The following is a 21,112-nucleotide window of genomic DNA, read 5'->3' on the forward strand; positions in this document are numbered from 1 at the left end:
GCAGTTCAGAATCCAGATGCACCAACACCCAGAAATGCTGCAGGCGGGGGTGTGGGGACAGCTCCAGCTGTTCAGCCTTAGAGCAGAAATCAAAATTATTGTATTTATTCCCCTCTACAGCAGATAACCAAGAAAGAGTCCTTTCTCATGGATTATTTTAAGACTCCTTTTATTAAAAACCCTTACAAGAATAAGTCCACAGGCTGTAGCCATGGGCACAGAGAGGAGAGTGCAGAAAGGCGTTGGCAGGTGGCCCAGGACCCCAAAGGCACACAGGGAGGAGGGTCAGGGGTCTCAGCCAGCACTTTCTCTGTCTCTGGTGGTTCCCAGAGTGGTTTTACACTCAGGGCTTGAAATAGGGAAGAGAAGCAGGTCTTAGTCAGGGGAGCAGAGACTGTGCTGCAGCAAGAGCACCCTGCTCAACTGTCCTGAGTGGCAGGGTAGGCGGTTGCCCGTCTTCCCTCCCTCCACCTTTCAGGCCCTGGGCAGTTGCAGGATTGGCTCTGCAGTTTGGGAGCAGGCTGAGCTGGGCTGGGAAGGTCAAAGCTGCTGGGTGTTGTGGTCTATTGCCTGCTGGCAAGTGTCTGATACAGGCAGACTCTGAAGAGCAGACTTGCAGATGGTCCCATAGGACTGGGAGTAACTGCCCAGGCAGGCCTTTGGGTCCCCAGCCATTCCCACGTTTGCTGTAGCCCGGAACATCTTCTTACTGGGCTTAAGAAATGAGCGAGCTTCCCTGCTGTGGACCTCGGAGCTCCCTGGATTCTGCAAAAGAGACAGGAGAGCTGTGGGGGAACTGCAGATGGGAGCAGGAACACTTGGTGGGACGGGGAGCATCCCTCAACATACCATTTGGGACAACTGGAAAGGTCTGAGCTGAACCCGGCGGCTCCCAAGACTCAGCCCCTTTGCTTCCTGACCAGTCTTGGACTGGAGAGCTGGAGCTGGCCAGACAGCTGCACCTTATAAGCAGCCCAGTGTCAGAGGAGTCAGCTGCAGCCACAGTCACGGCTGGAGTCCCAGACCTGTCAAACCGGTTGCTGCTCCATGTAGAGGAGCATAGTCTGCCTTCTTCAGTTCCTCACCCCTGCCTGCTTTGCACAAAACTCTCCCAGCCTTAGAAGCCATCAGGAATCAACTTGCAGCCTTTCCCCAGATCCACCTGTAGCCCACCCTGACTGCCCACTCCACCTGCAGCCCACCTGGCTGGTTGAGCTCTTGGTCTAGCGGCTCCTTTCACACAAGGACCCCAAGCTAGGAACGAAGTGTTGGGGGGGGGGCGGCAGGAAAGAGGCTCCATTTCACTCACCAGGCCAGCAGCCACCTTCCTGGGGGAGCCCTCCTTCCTCATCAGGTGGTGGTGAAGAGCCGCCTCCTGGGCTTGAGCACACAGTGAAAGGGGCCTGGGGAAGGAGGCTGCCTGGCCTCTCCCCACCTCCAGGCCTTTGGGCACCTGCTGAAGCAAAGCAAAGCGGAGTCTGAACCCTGCCTGACTCAAGAGTAGAGAAGGGGGAAGCAAAGCAGCTGAAGCAACTGGCCATCACTGAGAAAGGATCAAGCTGCCCCTCGCCACCCATACACCCTCCTGCCACAAGGCAGGGATGCTTCATGACCCCCATGCTGCAGGTGGGGCCGTGTGCTGGGGCAGAAGGGCTTTGGAGAAGCGGCTTGGCATTTAGGAGGCAGTGAGCCCAAGAGGCGGAGACCTCATTGCATCTCCCTTGTCTCTCTAGCATGGTAGGGGTGGGGTGGGGGAGAGAGGGAGGCAGGTGGGCTCATTCTGCAGCAGCTGGAGCGTCAGTGTTGCTGGAGAGCTGCTTTGTGCGTGGCTCCTGCAGCTGGCCAGCTGGCCGCCTGCTCTGAAGGGGCAGCACTGGAAGAAGGGGAAGATAACAACCAAGTTACTCACGCCATGGATAGTCTGAGGAGCTGCTGCAGGGGGTGGGCTGCTGGCTGGTACGGCGAGCGCCTGCTTCCCCACTTTCTGGCTGAGGGCAGCAGCCGGCTGCTGCAGGAGTGGTGCAGAGCGATTCCTGGCCATGTTGCTGGGAGCCAGGCTATGTGCTGAAATGAGAGAGCCTGAATCACAACACTCAGGAAGGAAAAGGCCACAGAGAAGGCTCAGTGCCCCAGGCAGACTGGAATGATCCACCGGGGGCTGGGGGAGGCTCCTCTCTTGGTTCTCCATTGGGCACCACCTTTGCTATTTTGGCAAAGGACGATGGCATCTAAGCAACTTATTCTGAGCACGCCTGAGCAAAGGTCCTTCCTGGGCTGGCAGAGGAAAGACGGGGTGTCTTGGTGGTCAGCAGGAACCCCAAGATCTTTGTAAGGCAGATCAGGCAACCCAGAAAGCCAAGCCAGTGGGGAAATCCCTATAGCATTATTTCACTTTTAAAATTTGCACTCTGCTAACATACACACAATTGAATTATTACACTAAACAGAATAAAAGGACGAGATAAAGCCTGCCAATCAACTCATAATAATAATAATAATAATAATAATAATAATAATAATAATAATAATAATTTATTATTTATACCCCGCCCATCTGGCTGGGCCTCCCCAGCCACTCTGGGCGGCTTCCATAAAAACCAAAAATACAATAAAATATCACATGTTAAAAACTTCCCTGAACAGGGCTGCCTTAAGATGTCTCTTGAATGTCAGGTAGTTATTTATCACTTTGACATCTGCTGGAAGGGCGTTCCACAGGGTGGGCGCCACTACCGAGAAGGCCCTCTGCCTGGTTCCCTGTAGCTTTGCTTCTCGCAATGAGGGAACCGCCAGAAGGCCCTCGGCGCTGGACCTCAGCGTCCGGGCAGAATGATGGGGGTGGAGACGCTCCTTCAGGTATACTGGACCGAGGCCGTTTAGGGCTTTAAAGGTCAGCACCAACACTTTGAATTGTGCTCGGAAACGTACTGGGAGCCAATGCAAGTCTTTCAAGACCGGTGTTATATGGTCTCGGCGGCCGCTCCCAGTCACCAGTCTAGCTGCCGCATTCTGGATTAGTTGTAGTTTCCGAGTCACCTTCAAAGGTAGCCCCACGTAGAGTGCATTGCAGTAGTCCAAGCGGGAGATAACCAGAGCATGTACCATTCTGGCGAGACAGTCCGCAGGCAGATAGGGTCTCAGCCTACGTACCAGATGGAGCTGGTAAACAGCTGCCCTGGACACGGATTTGACCTGTGCCTCCATGGACAGCTGTGAGTCCAAAATGACTCCCAGGCTGCGCACCTGGTCCTTCAGGGGCACAGTTACCCCATTCAGGACCAGGGAATCCTCCACACCTGCCCGCCTCCTGTCCCCCAAAAACAGTACTTCTGTCTTGTCAGGATTCAACCTCAATCTGTTAGCCGCCATCCATCCTCCAACCGCCTCCAGACACTCACACAGGACCTTCACCGCCTTCACTGGTTCTGATTTAAAAGAGAGGTAGAGCTGGGTATCATCCGCATACTGATGAACACCCAGCCCAAACCTCCTGATGATCTCTCCCAGCGGCCGCATGTAAATGTTGAAAAGCATGGGGGAGAGGACAGAACCCTGAGGCACCCCACAAGTGAGAGCCCAGGGGTCTGAACACTCATCCCCCACCACCACTTTCTGAACACGGCCCAGGAGGAAGGAGCGGAACCACTGTATAACAGTGCCCCCAGCTCCCAGCCCCTCAAGACGGTCCAGAAGGATGCTATGGTCGATGGTATCAAACGCCGCTGAGAGATCCAGCAGAACTAGGAAACAGCTCTCACCTTTGTCCCTAGCCCGCCGGAGATCATCAACCAGTGCGACCAAGGCAGTTTCAGTCCCATGATGAGGCCTGAATCCCGACTGGAAGGGATCCAAATGGTCCGCTTCTTCCAGGCGTGCCTGGAGTTGTTCGGCAACCGCTCGCTCAATCACCTTGCCCAGGAATGGAAGATTTGAGACTGGGCGATAGTTGGCCATCGTGGCCGCATCTAAAGATGGTTTTTTAAGAAGCGGTTTAATAACCGCCTCTTTCAGCGGGTCTGGGAAGGCTCCCTCACGGAGGGAAGCATTCACCACCCCACGAAGCCCATTGCCCAGTCCTTCCCGGCTAGCTTTTATAAGCCAGGATGGGCAAGGATCCAGGAGACAGGTGGTTGGTTTCACTCGTCCAAGCAGCCTGTCCACATCCTCGGAGGTAACAGATTGGAATTGATCCCACTCAACTTGACTAGACAGAACTCTAGCACTCTCCCGCCCCGGCCCTGCCTGTCCATCACAGCCTGTCCTGCCAGAACGCCCACCCCGAGCTCTGCCTGCCATCACAGCCTGTCCTGCCAGAACGCCCACCCCGAGCTTCTCCTGGCACTAGAGATGCCCAGACAGGACAAGGGCAAGGCTTCCTGAGGTGCAGGTGTTCTTTTTGCACCCACCCACCCCAGGCACCCTCTGCTCCTGGTCTCCTCCTCCCAGTGAGCCTTTCCTACCCTAGAAGGCAAGCCAATTCTGTCAGTTTGCATTTCTTAGTGCAGAAAGTATGGATCTCATTTGTAAAGATCTTTCCTTTTTTTGTATTCTGATTAATTCTAGAAGCTACTAGAAGCTTCTCTGTGTGTGAGAAGAAGAGGCAGAAGGGTTAATGATTGTTTGGGTTATACCTTCACAGAAGCTGAGTACAGCTGCTTTGAATTAGTTCTCTTCCAATTAAGGTCATGCTGACTATAAATATAGGCCAGAAGGGTTTTACTCTTCTTTTCTCTTCTCTCTCTCTTCTTTCTGGTGTGGTGTTTCTGTTTCTGTACATAGGATGCTTAGTGCTAAGGTTTAGTCTTATTATGAGCTAAGTTTATAAATGCTGCAACTGGATTTTGCATGGACTGAGCTAATCCTGATTGTATTGGATTTGATAACCATTATGCTATATTTGCCTTCAGCACAAGGAAAGCTCTGCTGAATGAAGTACTATTGCCTCTGGTCTATTTTGGGGAACTCTGCAACGTGTTTAAGGTTTTCCTCCACAAGTATGACACACGTATGACAACGTATGACAAATTCCTCCCTCAATAGCCTTTGACTAGTGGGAGTCCTGGGACACCGCTCAGCTGCCCTCCTCTATTTCCTGGCCTCACAGAAACCCTGCGGCTGGGGGCTTTTCAAGCACAACCTCGTGGTGGAAGCTGGCTGGGGACGGCTGGAGCCCCACAGTCCTCCGCCTCTCCACCCGCCTCTCTCAGGGATCTCACAAGAGGCTGGCCAGCCTCGCAAGCCGGAGGGAGGTGCTCTGGGGCACTGTGTCCTTCCCATTCACCCCAGCCAAAGGCACAGCTGCAAGGGACACCTACCGTGGCTGGTCATGTGGCTGGCGGGGCTGCCCAGGGGGTGTGTGATCCCTGGCCTGAGGCGGCCAAGGCTCCTGGTCTCCTTTGCCCTCTGCTGGGAAGCTTCACAAGGTGCCAACAACTGGGGGGAGCCCCTTGATGGGAGGGGCGGTGACACCCCTTGTGCCTCACAGCGCGTTTTGGGAGGGGGACTGGGCTGGAGGTTCTCATTTTGGGGCTGCTGGTGCTTCTGAGGGTGGCGGTTCCTGGCCTTCCTTTCCAAGATCATCTGCAAAGAAGAAGATCTGATCAGGTTTCAAATCACTAGTATGGCAAGAGCAGATAAGAACTTTCTTTCGCTGGATGGCAGGTACAGAAATGCATTGGCAGTGGAATGCAATGAAGGAGAGGACAGGCAACCATTCCACTGAGCAGAGAGGGGACAGCCTAGATGACCTGGCTTTCTCCCAACTCATGTGATGCTAGGAATATTGAGCAGAAGAAACTTGTGGCAGGAAAAGACCAGTTCAAGCAGGTTTAAGCAAGAGGAAGAAAAGGTCTGGTGCTTCATCTCAAGCGCAAAGGTCCAGGAAGAAGACAGGTGATGGGGCCTGTCAGGGTAGGCAGCTAGATGGGCCAAAGTGCCCTAGGCTCCTTTCCACCCCCTGAGCTGCTGGGGCTAAGCACAGAGGCGGACCTGCAGGAGGCCTTCTCCGTGGCTGCCCCTCAACCCTTGGAACTCCTTTCTGCTGGAGACTCAGCAGAGGCTGCACATGCCAGAAAAGCCATGCACAAGGTTGGCATGCACAGTCGTTACCCACCCAAGTCCCTTTGGAGGATGCCGTGGTGACCAGAGGTCAAGGGCGCCAGCAGCCCATTCAGTCTTAGGGGTGCACAAGGAGTCTTACCTCATAGAGCTTATTGCGATACTCAGCCACAGAGAGCTGCACATCATCATCCAGGGGGAGGACCACACTGTAGTCAAGAGCAGGCTCTTTGCTGGGGCAGTGGAACCTGCCAAGAGCACACGGAGTGAGACAAGAGACGCTGGCCCTTGGCCAAGCACCAGGATCTGACCAGGTGGCCCATGGGCTGCAACTTGCCCAAGCATGTCTGTCTGACCCTTCAGAAGATGGGCAACCCCCCACCCAGCACAGGCCAAGATGCCTCGACTGCAAGCCAGTCCTCAAGACACTCACCGTTGCACGTAGGGGTGCTCCAGTGCCTGTTCCGCCGTCAGTCGCTTCTCAGGGTTGAATACTAGGAGCCGTTTCAGAAGGTCCAGGGCTTGGGTGGGGGTGGAGGTGGGCAGCAGCTCCTCAAAAGCCACCTGTGGCCTGCAGTTGGAGAAAAGGCACACAGCAGCTCCCCACCTGCAAGCAACAGACAGACCACCCCACCCAGCCCTGGAGGGCGTGTTCTCAGCAGGACCGTGAGCAACTGGCTGCTCAAGCCCCCACCCCGAACGGGAGGGAAGGACAAGACACTCACTGGCAGCTCAGTCGGCCGATAATGGAGGCTCTGTAGTCGGAGTGGAAGGCAGCCACATCTGCAACAGCAAGGCAGTCAGTCAACCTCACCAGGACGGGAGGCAGGCGCTTCAGCCAGGGAAGTGCCGCTCACCCGTCCTCTGCTTGCTCTCTCCCTCCTTCCCAGCGGAACACCGCACACAGTGCAGCAGCAGGAGCGCAGGGCTGCAGAGGTGGGCCCTGGGAATCAACCAGCCCCTCAGGACTGGGCCAATGACACAGGTGTTGTAAAATTAGCCTCACCAGTTCATGGAATGACCATAGATGTTCCTGCATACGATCTCAGTGACTGAGCTGGGTTCTAAGGGTTCAGGCGATGCCTGAGGCACCCTGGACCCAAGTACTTCAGGGACCTTGAATCTCTCTGGGTAGCAGATGGGCAGCCAGTGCGGCTCTTTTAACAAGGGTGTCACATGCTCTCAACCAGATCTCCCCATCTGTAGTCTAGCCATCCCATTTTGCACCAGCAGCCCTAAGGGCAGTCCCACATGGAGCTGAGTTCTTTTGGTGCTGGCTTAAAAGTATAGCTCTGTAGCTGCAGCCGGAAAGGGGGCTGGCACCTTTTCACTCCTTTGCCACACTCTCTGCAGCACCCACAGAACTTCCAAAGGTCCCCCTTTCCTTGAGCTGGCTCTCCTCCTCCGCCAAACCTTCTCACCTTCTGGGGAGGGAGCAGGAACAACACGCAGAATCTGCTCTAGCTGGTTGACTGTGGATGTGCCAGGGAAGAGAGGCTTCCCCAGGAGCATCTCGCCCAAGATGCAGCCCAGGCTCCACATGTCCACACCCTTCGTGTAGCTGCAAGCAAGGAAGAAGACATCCATGTTGGGCCTCCAGAGTCAGACATCCAAGGGCTCCTGGCATCCCTCAACACAGATGCCCTGAAGATGTGCCTGACCCTGCTTCCTTCCTTTCCCTTTCTTCCTTCCACATCACTCCCATTCCCTGCTGTTTGTGTACTGGCAAAAAGTTGCTCACTTCAGGCCCCCACCAAACAAGGGATACTTTGGGGCTGGATCTGGACCTGCCAGTGCCCCTTGGGACTGGCACCCCAATGCCACTAGTGCCCCCAGAGGAAGAAATGTATTTCATTGTTTTTCTAGACCACCTTTCATCAGGGCAAAGCACAAAAGATCATGAAGCGACATATAAAATCGAAAGCAGTAAAACTGTTCAAGAATTAAAACAGTTCAGCTGCACTTTAATTGTAACGTTCCTTCCACAGTCCTCACCACAAAGCTGGTGTGAAGAAGAGCATTTTCATTCACCTTCTGACAGATGGGAGGTGGGGGGGGGGTCACCATCTCCATGAGGGAGGGAGTTCCTCTGGTCAGGGCACTGCAGAGAAGGCCTGGTCCACCACCACTGGGCACCAAGCCACACCGATTGACGGGACATCTGAATAGCCTGCCCCACCAACTGCAAGGCCTGGCTGGGCCAATGTGAGAACAGACTGACTTCTAGGGACTTGGGTCCTCTTGCTTTGGGACTAACCCACTCATGTGGAGCCAACAGCAAGCAGGCAGCCAGCTCAGCTCCCCAAGGGGAGGTGCCACGGCTCTGGATTGGCATGCCACCTGCAAAGCCAGCAACAGCACATTGCACCCAGCATGACAAGAGTCTGGCTGAGGGGTCGCCAGAGCGTGGCAAAGGCAGCTCAACCCAGGAGGAGCAATGGTGGCAAATCCAGACCAAGGAGGACTGCCAAGCCACCACACTGCTACTTCAGGAGTGGGCAGCTCCATTGAGAACAGGCTGGCTCCCCAACTCCCTGACACAGGACCCCCCCACTCCCATTGCCTTGCCAAGATTCAGCTTCTATCTGTTGGCCCTCAGCCAGCCTGCCGGCCTATCGCTGCCTCCAGGCACCAGCCCAGTCCCTGCACAGCCTCACCTGTCTCAAAGGCGAGGAAGTGAGGATGGAAGGCTGTGAATAGCAGCCACAGACTCAAGCTCCTCAGCCTCTCCGAGGCTCCTGAGGCACCCTCCTTACCTGTGAGAGGAAAGCAGAATCTCAGGGGCCCGGTACCAGCGAGTAGCAACATACTCCGTCAGGGCAGGGCTGTCGTGATCCTGGTGGATCTGACACAGGGAACGGGCCAGTCCAAAGTCACACAACTTGACAAAGCAGTCTGCATCCAGCAGGATGTTTGAAGGCTGCATGTGGAAAAGGTATCAGGGGAGTGAAAGAACACAAGAATCAGCCATCCTGTCTGTGTGGTGGTTAGAGTCCTAGGTTACAAGCAGGGACACCCAAGTTCAATCCCTGCTTGCCCAGGGAATGCACTGGGTGATCCAGAGCCAGTTACTCTCTCTCAAACCAACCTACGTCACAGGCAAAGAAAGAACCAAGTAGCTGAAGGAGGGCAGCAGCTGAAGAAGGAACAAAAAGGGTTTTCTTGTAGGACCACTGTAGTCACCCCCAACGACACGTTCCCAAGATGGAGGGTGAGGGAACAGCTGCAGTCGCCTGTGGTTCCTGCGCAATGTTTGCCATCTTGCCAAAGGTTGCAGGCAGCTTTACCTGCAGCAATTGCATGTTGATTGCCCTCTTAAAAGACAAAGTCCAGCAACTGGAGGAACGTGTAGCTACGCTCCAAAGAATTAGAGAGCTGGAGCTCTTCTTGGAAGCAACAGAGCACACCGTCTCCACCAAGGAAGAGACAGGGGACTCCCCTGAGAAGGTGGCTAGTTCACCAACACAGGAGCCAGATATATGGAGAAACGTGACTCAAAGAAGTAGGAGGCCCAGGGTTCGCTCTGATTGTTTAGAAATACGCAATCGCTTTGAGGTCCTTTCCCCTAGCATGGAAGACGAAGAGCAGACTCCATTTGAGGATCTCTCCCTCATTACAGTCGATCAGGTATATGAAGACGAGGAGCAAAGGCAGTCCTCTGGGAATGTCCAGGCGACCTTGGAACCGACAGCTCACAGAAGAACCCCGACCCGACCTAAGAGGAGGCGTGTAGTGGTGATAGGGGATTCCCTACTGAGGGGAACAGAAGCAGTGATCTGTGGGCCTGACAAGATGTCTCGGGAAGTGTGCTGTCTCCCCGGGGCTAAGATCCAAGATGTAACTGAACGACTGCAAGGAATCATAAAACCCACTGACAAATACCCCTTCCTCTTGGTTCATGTGGGAACCAATGACACTGCAAGCAATAGCCTCCAGAAGATCAAAAGAGATTACAAGGCTCTGGGCAGGAAATTGAAGCAATTAAATGCACAAATTGTCATCTCATCTGTCCTCCCAGTTGAACGACGTGGCCCAGGGAGAGAGGGAAAAATAGTGGAAGTGAACAACTGGCTTCGCAAATGGTGCAAACAGGAACAGTTTGGATTCTTAGATCACGGAATGCAGTTTCTTGAAGATGGACTTCTGGCAAGCGATGGGCTGCACCTCACAACGGTTGGGAGGAATGTTTTTGCCAAAAATCTCAGAAACCTCATCAGGAGGGCTTTAAACTGACTAATGTGGGGGAGGGAGACAGTGCTCCTGAAGGTAGGAGTCTATCAATTGATGAAGATGATCATCCAAATGTCATAGACCGAATGGAGCAAAGAGCATGCAGACCTAGTGGTGGGAGGAGAAAATCCTTAAATAAGAGACACGGGGGAATGATTAATGGACTTCAATGTCTGTACACTAATGCGCAAAGCATGGGAAATAAACAAGATGAGCTTGAGCTCCTGGTACAGCAAACTAAATATGACATAATAGGAATCACTGAAACCTGGTGGGATAAATCCCACGATTGGAATGTAATAATGGAGGGATACAATCTATTTCAAAGAAACAGACCAGACAAGAAAGGAGGAGGAGTGGCGTTATATGTCAGGGATGTGTATACCTGTGAAGAGATCCAAGATTTAGAACCTCAAAGCCAAAGTGAGAGCATTTGGGTCAAAATTAAGGGAGAGAAGAATAACAGTGACCTCATTGTGGGAGTTTACTATAGATCCCCAAGCCAAACGGAGGACATAGATGATGCCTTCCTGGAACAGATGGCCAAGCATGCAAAAGGAAGGGAGATAGTAGTAATGGGGGACTTCAATTACCCGGATATTTGTTGGATGTCAAACTCAGCCAAGAGCATAAGGTCAAACAGATTCCTCACTACCCTTGCAGACAACTTCATTGTCCAGAAAGTGGGAGAAGCAACAAGAGGAACAGCCATTTTAGATCTGGTCCTAACCAATGTTGATGACCTGGTTAGTGGGGTAGAAGTGGAAGGATCATTAGGCGCGAGTGATCATGCTCTTCTGAAGTTTACTATACAGCGGAAAGGAGCAGCCAAGCATACTAGGACTCAATTTCTCGACTTTAAGAAAGCCGACTTCATAAAGCTTAGGGAAGTGCTGGGTGAGATCCCATGGACAGTAATACTAAAATGAAAGGGAGTTCAAGATGGCTGGGAGTTTGTTAAGAGGGAGATAGTAAAAGCACAACTTCAGGCAATACCAATGAGACGGAAACATGGAAGGTGCCTAAAGAAGCCAGGGTGGCTATCTAAAGAACTTTTAACTGAGTTAAGATTAAAAAAGGATGTGTACAAAAAATGGAAAAGGGGGGAAACCACCAAAGAGGAATTCAAACAAATAGCCAGCACGTGTAGACACAAAGTCAGAAAAGCTAAAGCACAAAATGAACTCAGGCTTGCTAGAGAGGTTAAAAGCAACAAAAAAGGCTTTTATGGGTATGTTCGTAGCAAAAGGAAGAACAAAGAAACCGTGGGGTCACTCAGAGGAGAAGATGGTGAAATGCAAACAGGGGACACAGAAAGGGCTGAACTCCTCAATGCCTTCTTTGCCTCAGTCTTCTCCGATAAAGAAAACAATGCCCGACCTGAAGAATTTGGAGCAAATGATTCAGCAGAGGAAACACAGCCCAGAATAACTAAGGAGATAGTACAAGAATACTTGGCTAGTCTAGATGTATTCAAGTCTCCAGGGCCAGATGAACTGCATCCAAGAGTATTAAAAGAACTGGCAGATGTGATTTCAGAACCACTGGCAGTCATCTTTGAGAATTCCTGGAGAACAGGCGAAGTCCCGGCAGACTGGAGGAGGGCAAATGTTGTCCCTATTTTCAAAAAGGGGAAAAGAGAGGACCCAAATAATTACCGCCCAGTCAGTCTGACATCAATACCAGGGAAGATTCTGGAGCAGATCATTAAGCAAACAGTCTGTGAGCACCTAGAAAGGAATGCTGTGATCACCAATAGTCAGCATGGATTTCTGAAAAATAAGTCATGTCAGACTAACCTGATCTCGTTTTTTGACAGAATTACAAGCCTGGTAGATGAAGGGAACGCAGTGGATGTAGTCTACCTTGATTTCAGCAAGGCATTTGACAAGGTGCCCCATGATATTCTTGTAAAGAAGCTGGTAAAATGCGGTCTTGACTATGCTACCACTCAGTGGATTTGTAACTGGCTGACTGACCGAACCCAAAGGGTGCTCATCAATGGTTCCTCTTCATCCTGGAGAAGAGTGACTAGTGGGGTGCCACAGGGTTCTGTCTTGGGCCCGGTCTTATTCAACATCTTTATCAACGACTTGGATGATGGACTCAAGGGCATCCTGATCAAATTTGCAGATGACACCAAACTGGGAGGGGTGGCTAACACCCCAGAGGACAGGATCACACTTCAAAACGACCTTGACAGATTAGAGAACTGGGCCAAAACAAACAAGATGAATTTTAACAGGGAGAAATGTAAAGTATTGCACTTGGGCAAAAAAAATGAGAGGCACAAATACAAGATGGGTGACACCTGGCTTGAGAGCAGTACATGTGAAAAGGATCTAGGAGTCTTGGTTGACCACAAACTTGACATGAGCCAACAGTGTGACGCGGCAGCTAAAAAAGCCAATGCAATTCTGGGCCTCATCAATAGGAGTATAGCATCTAGATCAAGGGAAGTAATAGTGCCACTGTATTCTGCTCTGGTCAGACCTCACCTGGAGTACTGTGTCCAGTTCTGGGCACCACAGTTCAAGAAGGACACTGACAAACTGGAACGTGTCCAGAGGAGGGCAACCAAAATGGTCAAAGGCCTGGAAATGATGCCTTATGAGGAACGGCTAAGGGAGCTGGGCATGTTTAGCCTGGAGAAGAGGAGGTTAAGGGGTGATATGATAGCCATGTTCAAATATATAAAAGGATGTCACATAGAGGAGGGAGAAAGGCTGTTTTCTGCTGCTCCAGAGAAGCAGACACGGAGCAATGGATCCAAACTACAAGAAAGAAGATTCCACCTAAACATTAGGAAGAACTTCCTGACAGTAAGAGCTGTTCGACAGTGGAATTTGCTGCCAAGGAGTGTGGTGGAGTCTCCTTCTTTGGAGGTCTTTAAGCAGAGGCTTGACAACCATATGTCAGGAGTGCTCTGATGGTGTTTCCTGCTTGGCAGGGGGTTGGACTCGATGGCCCTTCTGGTCTCTTCCAACTCTATGATTCTATGATTCTATGAATCCTGAGCTGTTTGGAAGGAGGTGTAATAATGTAATAAAAGAGAAAATGGAACGAGGGAGACCCACCCACTACAGCATTTCAACCCCCCCCACCCCTTAATTCAACGTATGGCTGGAGCCCAAGTCCTTCCCACACATGTACCTTCTGGTCCCTATGAATGACGTTTCCTGAGTGGATGAATTTGGTGGCTTTTAACAGCTGATACAGGATGTAACACTTATGAATATCTTTCAGTAAATTTCCCTTCTTGATCACCGCATGCAAGTCGGTCTCTGAAACGGGGAACAGCAGAGAAGCAGTGGGTGCCTGGCACTGCCTTGACCATTCAGCCCAAGACAACAAACCCTGGCCCTTCTGCTAGACCGCCTCCAAACCCAGGCCTGCAAGGACTACCCCAAAAGTTTCAGCTAAGAGGGTCACAAATATCTCAGAGCTTAACCCAGGACTCTGAATGACAACCTGTGAGCAGATTTAACAGCAAAATGGAGTGATGACCCTGTGCCCCAAACTTCCAGATGATTGCTCCCAACGCCTTCATGAAGATGTTAAATAGCATTGGGGATAAAATAGTGCCCTGTGGCATTGCACAGCTAAGGTGTTGGGAGGTAGACACACACAGTGGCGTAGCGTGGGGGGTGCAGGGGGGGCCGGCCGCACCATCTGGGGTTAGGGCAAATCCACGGGTTAGGGGGCGCAAATCCACAGGTTAGGGGGCGCAAATCCACGGGTTAGGGGGCGCAAATTACTTGCCTTGCCCCGGGTGCTGACAACCCATGCTACGCCACTGGACACACAGTGCCCAAGGAGACTCTCCTAGACTAGCCATGCAGGTAGGAGTGGAACCACTGTAAAGCAGTGCCTCCAGCTCTCAATCCAGGGAGGAATGGCCACACTCCCCCTGCTTCCCCCTTGAGAGAGGTCATGCATTAGGACCCCCTGTAAACCATCCACGGGTCTCCCCCCACCCCAGGTATAACTTATGGATAGCCAGTAATAGGATGTTCATGCCCCCTAACCATGTTTACTCCAACACCCCCACCATGCTGCTACTATACTCGCACCAGACGTAGCTGTTTCCTAGCTATTCATGTGTGTAGCAAAGAGCCACTGATTGAAGTGCTCACCAAGCGACAGCTCCCCTCAGCCCCCACTCACAATGCGAGACTGAGTTGCGCACACAGACACTTAGCACAGACTCTGCAGTGCCTGCCTCCCACTCAGGGAAGACTCCTCCATGTCACGATCACAGAAGGGGGAGCCCTGCCCTCGCTATTCCCAAAGAGCCACCCAAAGGGGACCTTCCTTTTGGCATCTCCCCCTTTGGCCTTGGTGGGCTGTTTGTTTACCAGCCTGTGGGTCAGCTGCTTTCAGCCTTCCCTCCCTTGGTAGCATTTATCCTGCACTCAAAATGTTCTGCTCAACATGCACTTTTACTCTGGCTTCCTGCTCCTCATTGTCAAGGTCCTCTCCACAAGAAGGAAGCCTAAGTTACAGTCAGGAAAAACTCACCCATGGACTCAAAAACCAGGTAGATGTCCTTGTCATTCTGAGCTCGGATGACATTCAAGAGTCTGATGATGTTTGGATGCTCTCCAAATTCCTGCAGGAAGAAAGACCTGCCCATCAATGGCGGCTGCTCTTGAGGACTCTTCACAGAGCTTGCTGGCAGAGCCCAACATACTCTAAACAGAAAACCACCACTGGGACTGTGGGTCGAGTCGCTGTTTGCATGCAGGAAGACTCATCTGGCAGCTGCAGAGAAAGAGCCTGGCACTGACTCACAGGTGTTCCCATGAGAAGGTACCCTCCTCAAGTCTTGGTTACTCATCTGCAGCAAGATGGTTTTCTAACTCCAACTTTGGTGTAATAAATATTCTGCCAAAGCGAATATGCTTGACAATTGTAATGTGGTCTTCCCCCACCTGGTGCTCTCCAGATGTTGTTGAACTCCAGCTCCCATCAACCACAGCAGCCAGCCTGGGCAATGATCAGGGATGATGAAAGGAGTTTGACTCCAACAACATCTGGAGGGCACCAAGTTGGGAAAAGCTACAACAGAGGGTGTTTCAGACACCTTTCTGAGAATACTGTGTCCAATTCTGGGCACCACAATTTAAGAAGGATGTTGACAAGCTGGAATATGTGCAGAGGAGGGAAGCCAAGATGCTCAAGGATCTAGAAGCCAAGCCTTATAAGGAACGGCTGAAGGAGCTTGGTATGTTTAACCTGGAAAGAGGACACTGAGAAGGGATGTGATAGCCATCTTCAAATATCTTAAGGGCTGTCACATGGAAGAGGGAGCATGCTTGTTTTCTCCTGCTCTGGAGGGTAGGACTCAAACCAATGGCTTCAAGTTACAAGAAAGGAGATTCCGACTAAACATTTGGAAATACTTTCTGACAGTAAGCTTCTCAGCAGTGGAACAGACTCCCATAAGAGGTTGTGGACTCTGCTTCCTTGGAAGTTTCTAAACAGAGGTTGGATGACCATCTGTCATGGATGCTTTAGGTGAGGTTCCTGCATTGCAGGGGGCTGGACTAGATGACCCTTGGGCCCCTTCCAACTCTAAGATTCCATGATTGTATATTGCTTTAATTACCACTCAAGGCAATCATGTACTTGTTTAACGTGAAAGTTAGTTCAAAAGCATAAAAAGCTTGGTAATACAGATACCAAATTATCAGTAGGGGCAGCAAATTTGTATATGCTTGTCACTGCCCCCAAGTAGCTTTTTCAGCAGCTACTGCAAAGGCGTCAGTACACAGACTGAATGCAGCCATGTGGCTTCCTAGAACCAAATTCTCTCTCTCCCAATTGCCAGTTATTCGGCACAACTGAAGGGAAGTGTGCCCTGGCGTTATTCATTGCTGTGTGGATACGTAAGAGAGGAAGGGGAGAAGAAAAATCAAAAGGAAAGTGGGGAGGGGGAATGTGATATATATGGATGTCACCGCCCACTTCCCCCAAAAGGGAAGGTTAAGAGACTGAGCTAAGAGACCAAGCAGCTGCTTTGCATTCTCAAGAGTTCAATCCCCAGCACCTCCAGTTAAAAGGGTGTTAGAGGGCTAGGCTGGAAAAGATGTCTGCCTTGGACCTTAGCTCGTCACTACCGGCCAGAACAGGCACTACTGGGTTCAGCAGTTCTCAACCTGTGGGTCCCCAGATGTTGTTGGACTACAACTCCCATCATCCCTGAGCTCTGGCCTTGTTAGCTAGGAGTGATGGGATTGTAGTTCAACAACATCTGGGGACCCACAGGTTGAGAAAGGCTGGTTTAGATGAACAAACGGCCTGACTCAGCAGAAAGCAGCTTCATATTCTCACCAGTAAAAAAGTAGCCACTGAAGTTGAAGCATCAGAATCCCACTTGTTCCCTCCCACCTGGGGGATGAAGCCAAACTAATATGTAAGAAGGAGTCCATGGAGCACCCCACAAATGCTTAATCTTGACTCCCTAAGGTTCAGGTTGGGGTCACAAGCAAGAAATGTGAGCCAGGAGATAGCAGCAAAACAGCAGCCAGTAGGCCTGATCTTTATTGTTGCAACAAGACTTCCCACTAATACAAAGATGAAGCAGCCAGAAGCCTCAATCAACGGGTTACATCAGTATTTCAATGTTTTCCAAAGTTTCCCATAATAAATCTTAGGATGCATCATCAAATCATCATAGATATGTCACATAAAAGGTGTAGTCTTGGGTAGAACCTGAGATCCAGGCATGCCCGTCACTCATATACAGCCTCTCACACTCACTCCATCACAGTACAAAGGAAACTATTTACAGTTCCCTGGTCCCTGGGTCAAGTCAAATACACCCCTTGTCTTCATCCCACTATGGGGTGGGTAGGTACTGTGATTGAGATGGCTATCTGTCTGGCGCTCTTGGGGCAGGATATCTCCAGTCATCTCATTTGGAAGGCCCTGCAGACATGACTGTACATCTCAGGGATTATGGTGGGCTCACTCACTCCTCCCCTTATACCTCACTTCCCTGGGTCCTAAATGCTATTCGAACCGAGAAGATGGTTACAACAAGTGATTTCTTATGAATTTCTAAAGTTTTCCCATTGAGCCAGTACATAGTCAGTGAAATGCGGCATTTGGTATTGACACTTTCTCTGTTTTCCTTTGTTGGATACCAGGGCCTCAGCCGGGAGTCACGGGCTCCTTCTGCAAACTGAGCTGAGCTCCCCTTGCAGATGCAATGCCTTTGCAGATATGTTGCTGTTATTTTCTCTTGACACTAGAGAATTTGGTTTGACAGGTGAAAGGCAGGGAAATATCTCTGTGGTACCTGTGTGAGTGAAAATTTGTGTAGCGGAGACTCTTTGTCTCTGGTGTGGAGAGGCAAGGCTCATGGGGGGGTGTCTCTCATCCCCCTTCCAATTTCCCTGTAACAAATACATGTGTAGCCACAGAAATCCAGTGTTGTCCCCAGTGACACGCAGACAAAAGGGCATTCTGGGAGAAGCCAAGAGACAGTCATTGCTTACCTGAAGGAACATAATCTCCCGGAAGGTTCTCTGAAAAGAAACACATACCATTGGCTGAGGACGGAGTAGCTGCTCAGGGTCCCAGTAAAGTCATGCAATAGGCACATCAACGTTCCACAATGCCCCACATGTTCTATGCCCTGCAGCCATATTGGCCAAGCTGGGGATTATTATTATCACTTAGTAATAATAACCACGATTCTATATACAATAGTAACTGCAAGAATAATAATATATTATTATTTATTTGAGCCTTGGGATTGTTAAAAAGAGCTCTAAAACGCCGCTGCAGCAGCAGCTGTCCTTCTCCTCCCTCCTCGACTCCCTCTGGGCACTTTCCCAGGCAAAAATACACGACTCTCCCAGCCCGAATCAAGGGCCTGCCTGGGGCGACACCTGCGTCTGGCCGCCTCAAAGCCTCAGGCGCCCGTGCCCTTCAGCTCCTTCCGATCTCTAGGGCGAGAAGTCTCTCCCTCTCCCAGCATCCGGAAGGGACCCCGGGGGGCCATCTAGTCGAGCCCCTGCGCGCGGGGGGCGGGGCTTCACCTGAGCGTCAGTCCGGTTCCGGAAGGCGTCGAAGATTTTCTTGACGGCCACGACGGCGCCCGTCTTGCGATCGACGGCCTTCCAGACGATCCCGTAGGCCTGCGGGGGGGGGGGCGAAGAGGGGCGTCAGAGGCCTGGCCCAAGGGGCAGCGCCCCCCTCAAGTTAATCCATAGGAAGACGGGGGCCCGCGCTGAGAAGGGGGGGGGGTTAGGGGGGCTTGTCCTCCAGGCGGCGACCCCCCCGCCCCGCCCCACGCACCCCCTTGCCGAGGCGCCGCTTGATCTCGTAGCGCCGCGCCACCTGCTCCTCCACTTCGGCGGCTGCGCTCATTTTCGCCCGGCGGCCCGTTGGCTGCGGCTGCCATGGAAACGCCGAGGCGGGAGAGCGCGTGCGCGGGACGCAGCGTCCTTCCCCGCCCCTCGCCCTCTGACCCCTCGCGGGCGCCAATCGCCGAGAGAGCCTCTCGAGGGCGCTTCGCGCGTGCGCTGTAGACGCGGCGAGACGCCCGCTCTCGCCCCGCCCCCTGACGCTGCTCATCAGCCGCGCTGGCATCCTCTTGCCCCGCTCTCTTCCCGGCTCTAGTCTCGACTTGCCGGCTGAGCCTCTGCTCTTGTGCTTGTGAACACCACTCTCCCCCCCCCCCGCCTGTACATAGTGGGGTAAAGGTAGGGGGCGCGGGGGGCGCTGGGGGCTAAACCCCAGAGCCTAGGGCTTGCCGAGCAGGGTTCAAATCCCCGCAATGACGGGGTTGCTCGGTCCCTGCTCCTGCCAACCTAGCAGTTTGAAAGCACCTCAAAGTGCAAGTAGATAAATAGGTACCGCTCCGGCGGGAAGGGAAATGGCGTTTCCGTGCGCTGCTCTGGTTCGCCAGAAGCGGCTTAGTCCTGCTGGCCACATGACCCGGAAGCTGTGCGCCGGCTCCCTTGGCCAGTAAAGCGAGATGAGCGCCGCAACCCCAGAGTCGTCCGCGACTGGACCTAACGGTCAGGGGTCTCTTTACCTTTATCTTAGAGCTTGTCCTTAATGGAGAGCCTTATGTGTGTGTGTGTTTGAGAGAGACAGAGAAAGACAGCGTGTTACTTTGATACTTGATCTTTTAAGAGGCCTTTTCAAAGTGCTTCCGATCTTCAGGAACACAAAGAGCCCCTGCTGGATCAGGCCAGAAACAAACCCAGCAATGCCTCCTCCCAGGAGTCCGGGGCTGGATTAAGCTCAAGGTCAGGGGTCCCTTTACCCTTTTCCTTTTAAAGGACCCCTGGGCAGTTAAGTCCATTTGAATTCGACTGTGGGGTGCAGAGCTCATCTCCACTGTCAGGCTGATGGAACTGGCATTTGTCCGCAGAGCCTTCCGGGTCAAGGGGCCAGCAGGACTGAAGCGCTTCTGGCACAATGGGACACCACAGCAGTGCCTGTCTCCTGGCGCTGGGATGCTTTGGAGCTGCTAGGTTGGCAGGAGCTGGGACAAAGCAACAGGATTCAAACTGATGACCTTCCAGCGCCACCAGTGTCCCATACAGAAGAGTCTGCTGCTGGGTCAGGCTAAAGGAGGCCCACCTAGTCCAGCATGCTGTTCTCACAGTAGCCACACAGGCGCCCAGAATCAGAAACCCGCAAGCATGACCAAGCGCAAGAGAATCTGTCCCCTCTTGCAGTTTCCAGCAACCAGGACTCCGAAGCCTCACTGCCTGTGACCTGCTTGCCTTTCACCTTCTGATTTTGGAGAAGTTTCCTCTTCTGAAGTAAAGTCTCTTTCGACTTCCTTGCCAGTTGTCTAAGTAAATACTTGTTGAATTGGATGGCGCTGTGGCTGGTTTTGAATCCCCCAACTGCTTCTCACCACTTAAGCCCCAGGGCACTGTCCTTGAGGAGGGCTGGAAATTTTGCCATGAGCAGAACACACATTTGCCACAACTCTTCTTCCTTTGAATGCCTCCTTGATTTCATTCTCCATAATCTGATTTCTTATAGTTGGACATGAAATGCTAACTGTTGAAGTGGAGACAAATATCTATTGAATCCTGTCTTATGCATTTGGGGTGGGCACCACTGGCACCTCCTTAGAAGTCAGGGTGAGGCTAGCCAAGGTCTCAGAGGAGCTTACCGTACTTGCAGCTTGGATGCGGTGGTGGGGTGGGCAGTCATGAGTGAAAAGCTCATTTGTTCAGGATGGATATCAGTGGCTCTCACTGGAGTGCCAGAGAAACATGCACTAAGTGGCCTTTGCAGGTGGAGACCTTTTCCCAGCAATGCAGCCTCCCACCCTCCCATTTCACCTAGCCAGGGGCCAGGGAGCCTGTGGCCCTCCAGACAATGCTGAACTACGGTCCTCATCATCCCTGGCCAGACAGGCAGACTGGGGCTGACGGGAGCTAGAATGCTCTGGAGGACAGGACTCAAACCAATGGCTTCAAGTTACAAGAAAGGAGATCATGACTAAGTATTCAGAAAAACGCTCTGACGGTAAGAGCTGTTCGATAGTGGAACAGTCTCCCTCTCCTCCTTGGAGGTTTTTAAGCAGAGGTTGGATGGCTATCTGTCATGGATGCTTCAGCTGAGATTCCTGCATTACACGGGTTGGACTAGATGACCCTTGGATCCCTTCCAATTCTATGATTCTATGAAGAATCAAACCATGCCTGCAGGACGACAGCCATCCCCATCCCTATTCCTGAGCCACACAACTCTTCCCATTACTTGATCCCAAAAGACAACTCAAGCTTCGGATCCCTTGTTCTCCTGTTACTGCAATCTAAATATATGACAGACTCCAGAA

General features: G+C 52.0%; 1 protein-coding gene across 6 annotated transcripts; it reads right to left on the reverse strand.

Annotated features, from left to right (window-relative positions):
• Positions 1-152: 152 nt before the first annotated feature.
• MAPK15 (mitogen-activated protein kinase 15) lies at positions 153-18,755 on the reverse strand. Of its 6 annotated transcripts, none has more exons than XM_028735842.2 (14): positions 18,598-18,755; positions 18,339-18,437; positions 17,793-17,822; positions 14,809-14,899; positions 13,441-13,571; positions 8,814-8,977; positions 7,479-7,618; positions 6,783-6,840; positions 6,491-6,628; positions 6,200-6,305; positions 5,316-5,580; positions 1,910-2,064; positions 1,310-1,456; positions 153-765 (listed from the first exon to the last, which is right to left on the reverse strand). In XM_028735842.2, the coding sequence occupies exons 1-14, from the start codon at positions 18,667-18,669 to the stop codon at positions 541-543; spliced, it is 1,821 nt and encodes a 606-aa protein (XP_028591675.2). In that variant the 5' UTR covers positions 18,670-18,755; the 3' UTR covers positions 153-540. The 6 variants fall into 6 exon arrangements, with proteins under 6 accessions (XP_028591675.2, XP_028591674.2, XP_028591673.2 ...); XM_028735841.2 differs by having other exon boundaries at positions 1,310-1,453; positions 1,910-2,079; XM_028735840.2 differs by having other exon boundaries at positions 1,910-2,079.
• Positions 18,756-21,112: the final 2,357 nt, after the last annotated feature.

Source organism: Podarcis muralis, chromosome 8 (assembly GCF_964188315.1).
Source record: "Podarcis muralis chromosome 8, rPodMur119.hap1.1, whole genome shotgun sequence".
Taxonomy (NCBI): Eukaryota; Metazoa; Chordata; class Lepidosauria; order Squamata; family Lacertidae; genus Podarcis; species Podarcis muralis.

What these genes read in the sequence shown, in the direction of transcription:
- MAPK15 (XM_028735840.2), bottom strand. Translation starts at nt 18,669, where the DNA reads ATGAGCGCAGCCGCCGAAGTGGAGGAGCAGGTGGCGCGGCGCTACGAG. An exon ending in GAGCACCCCTACGTGCAACG is followed by an intron (nt 6,306 to 6,490) that starts GTGAGTGTCTTG and finishes TGCTCTTGGCAG; the next exon opens with GTTCCACTGCCCCAGCAAAG. An exon ending in ATCGCAATAAGCTCTATGAG is followed by an intron (nt 5,581 to 6,199) that starts GTAAGACTCCTT and finishes TCTTCTTTGCAG; the next exon opens with ATGATCTTGGAAAGGAAGGC.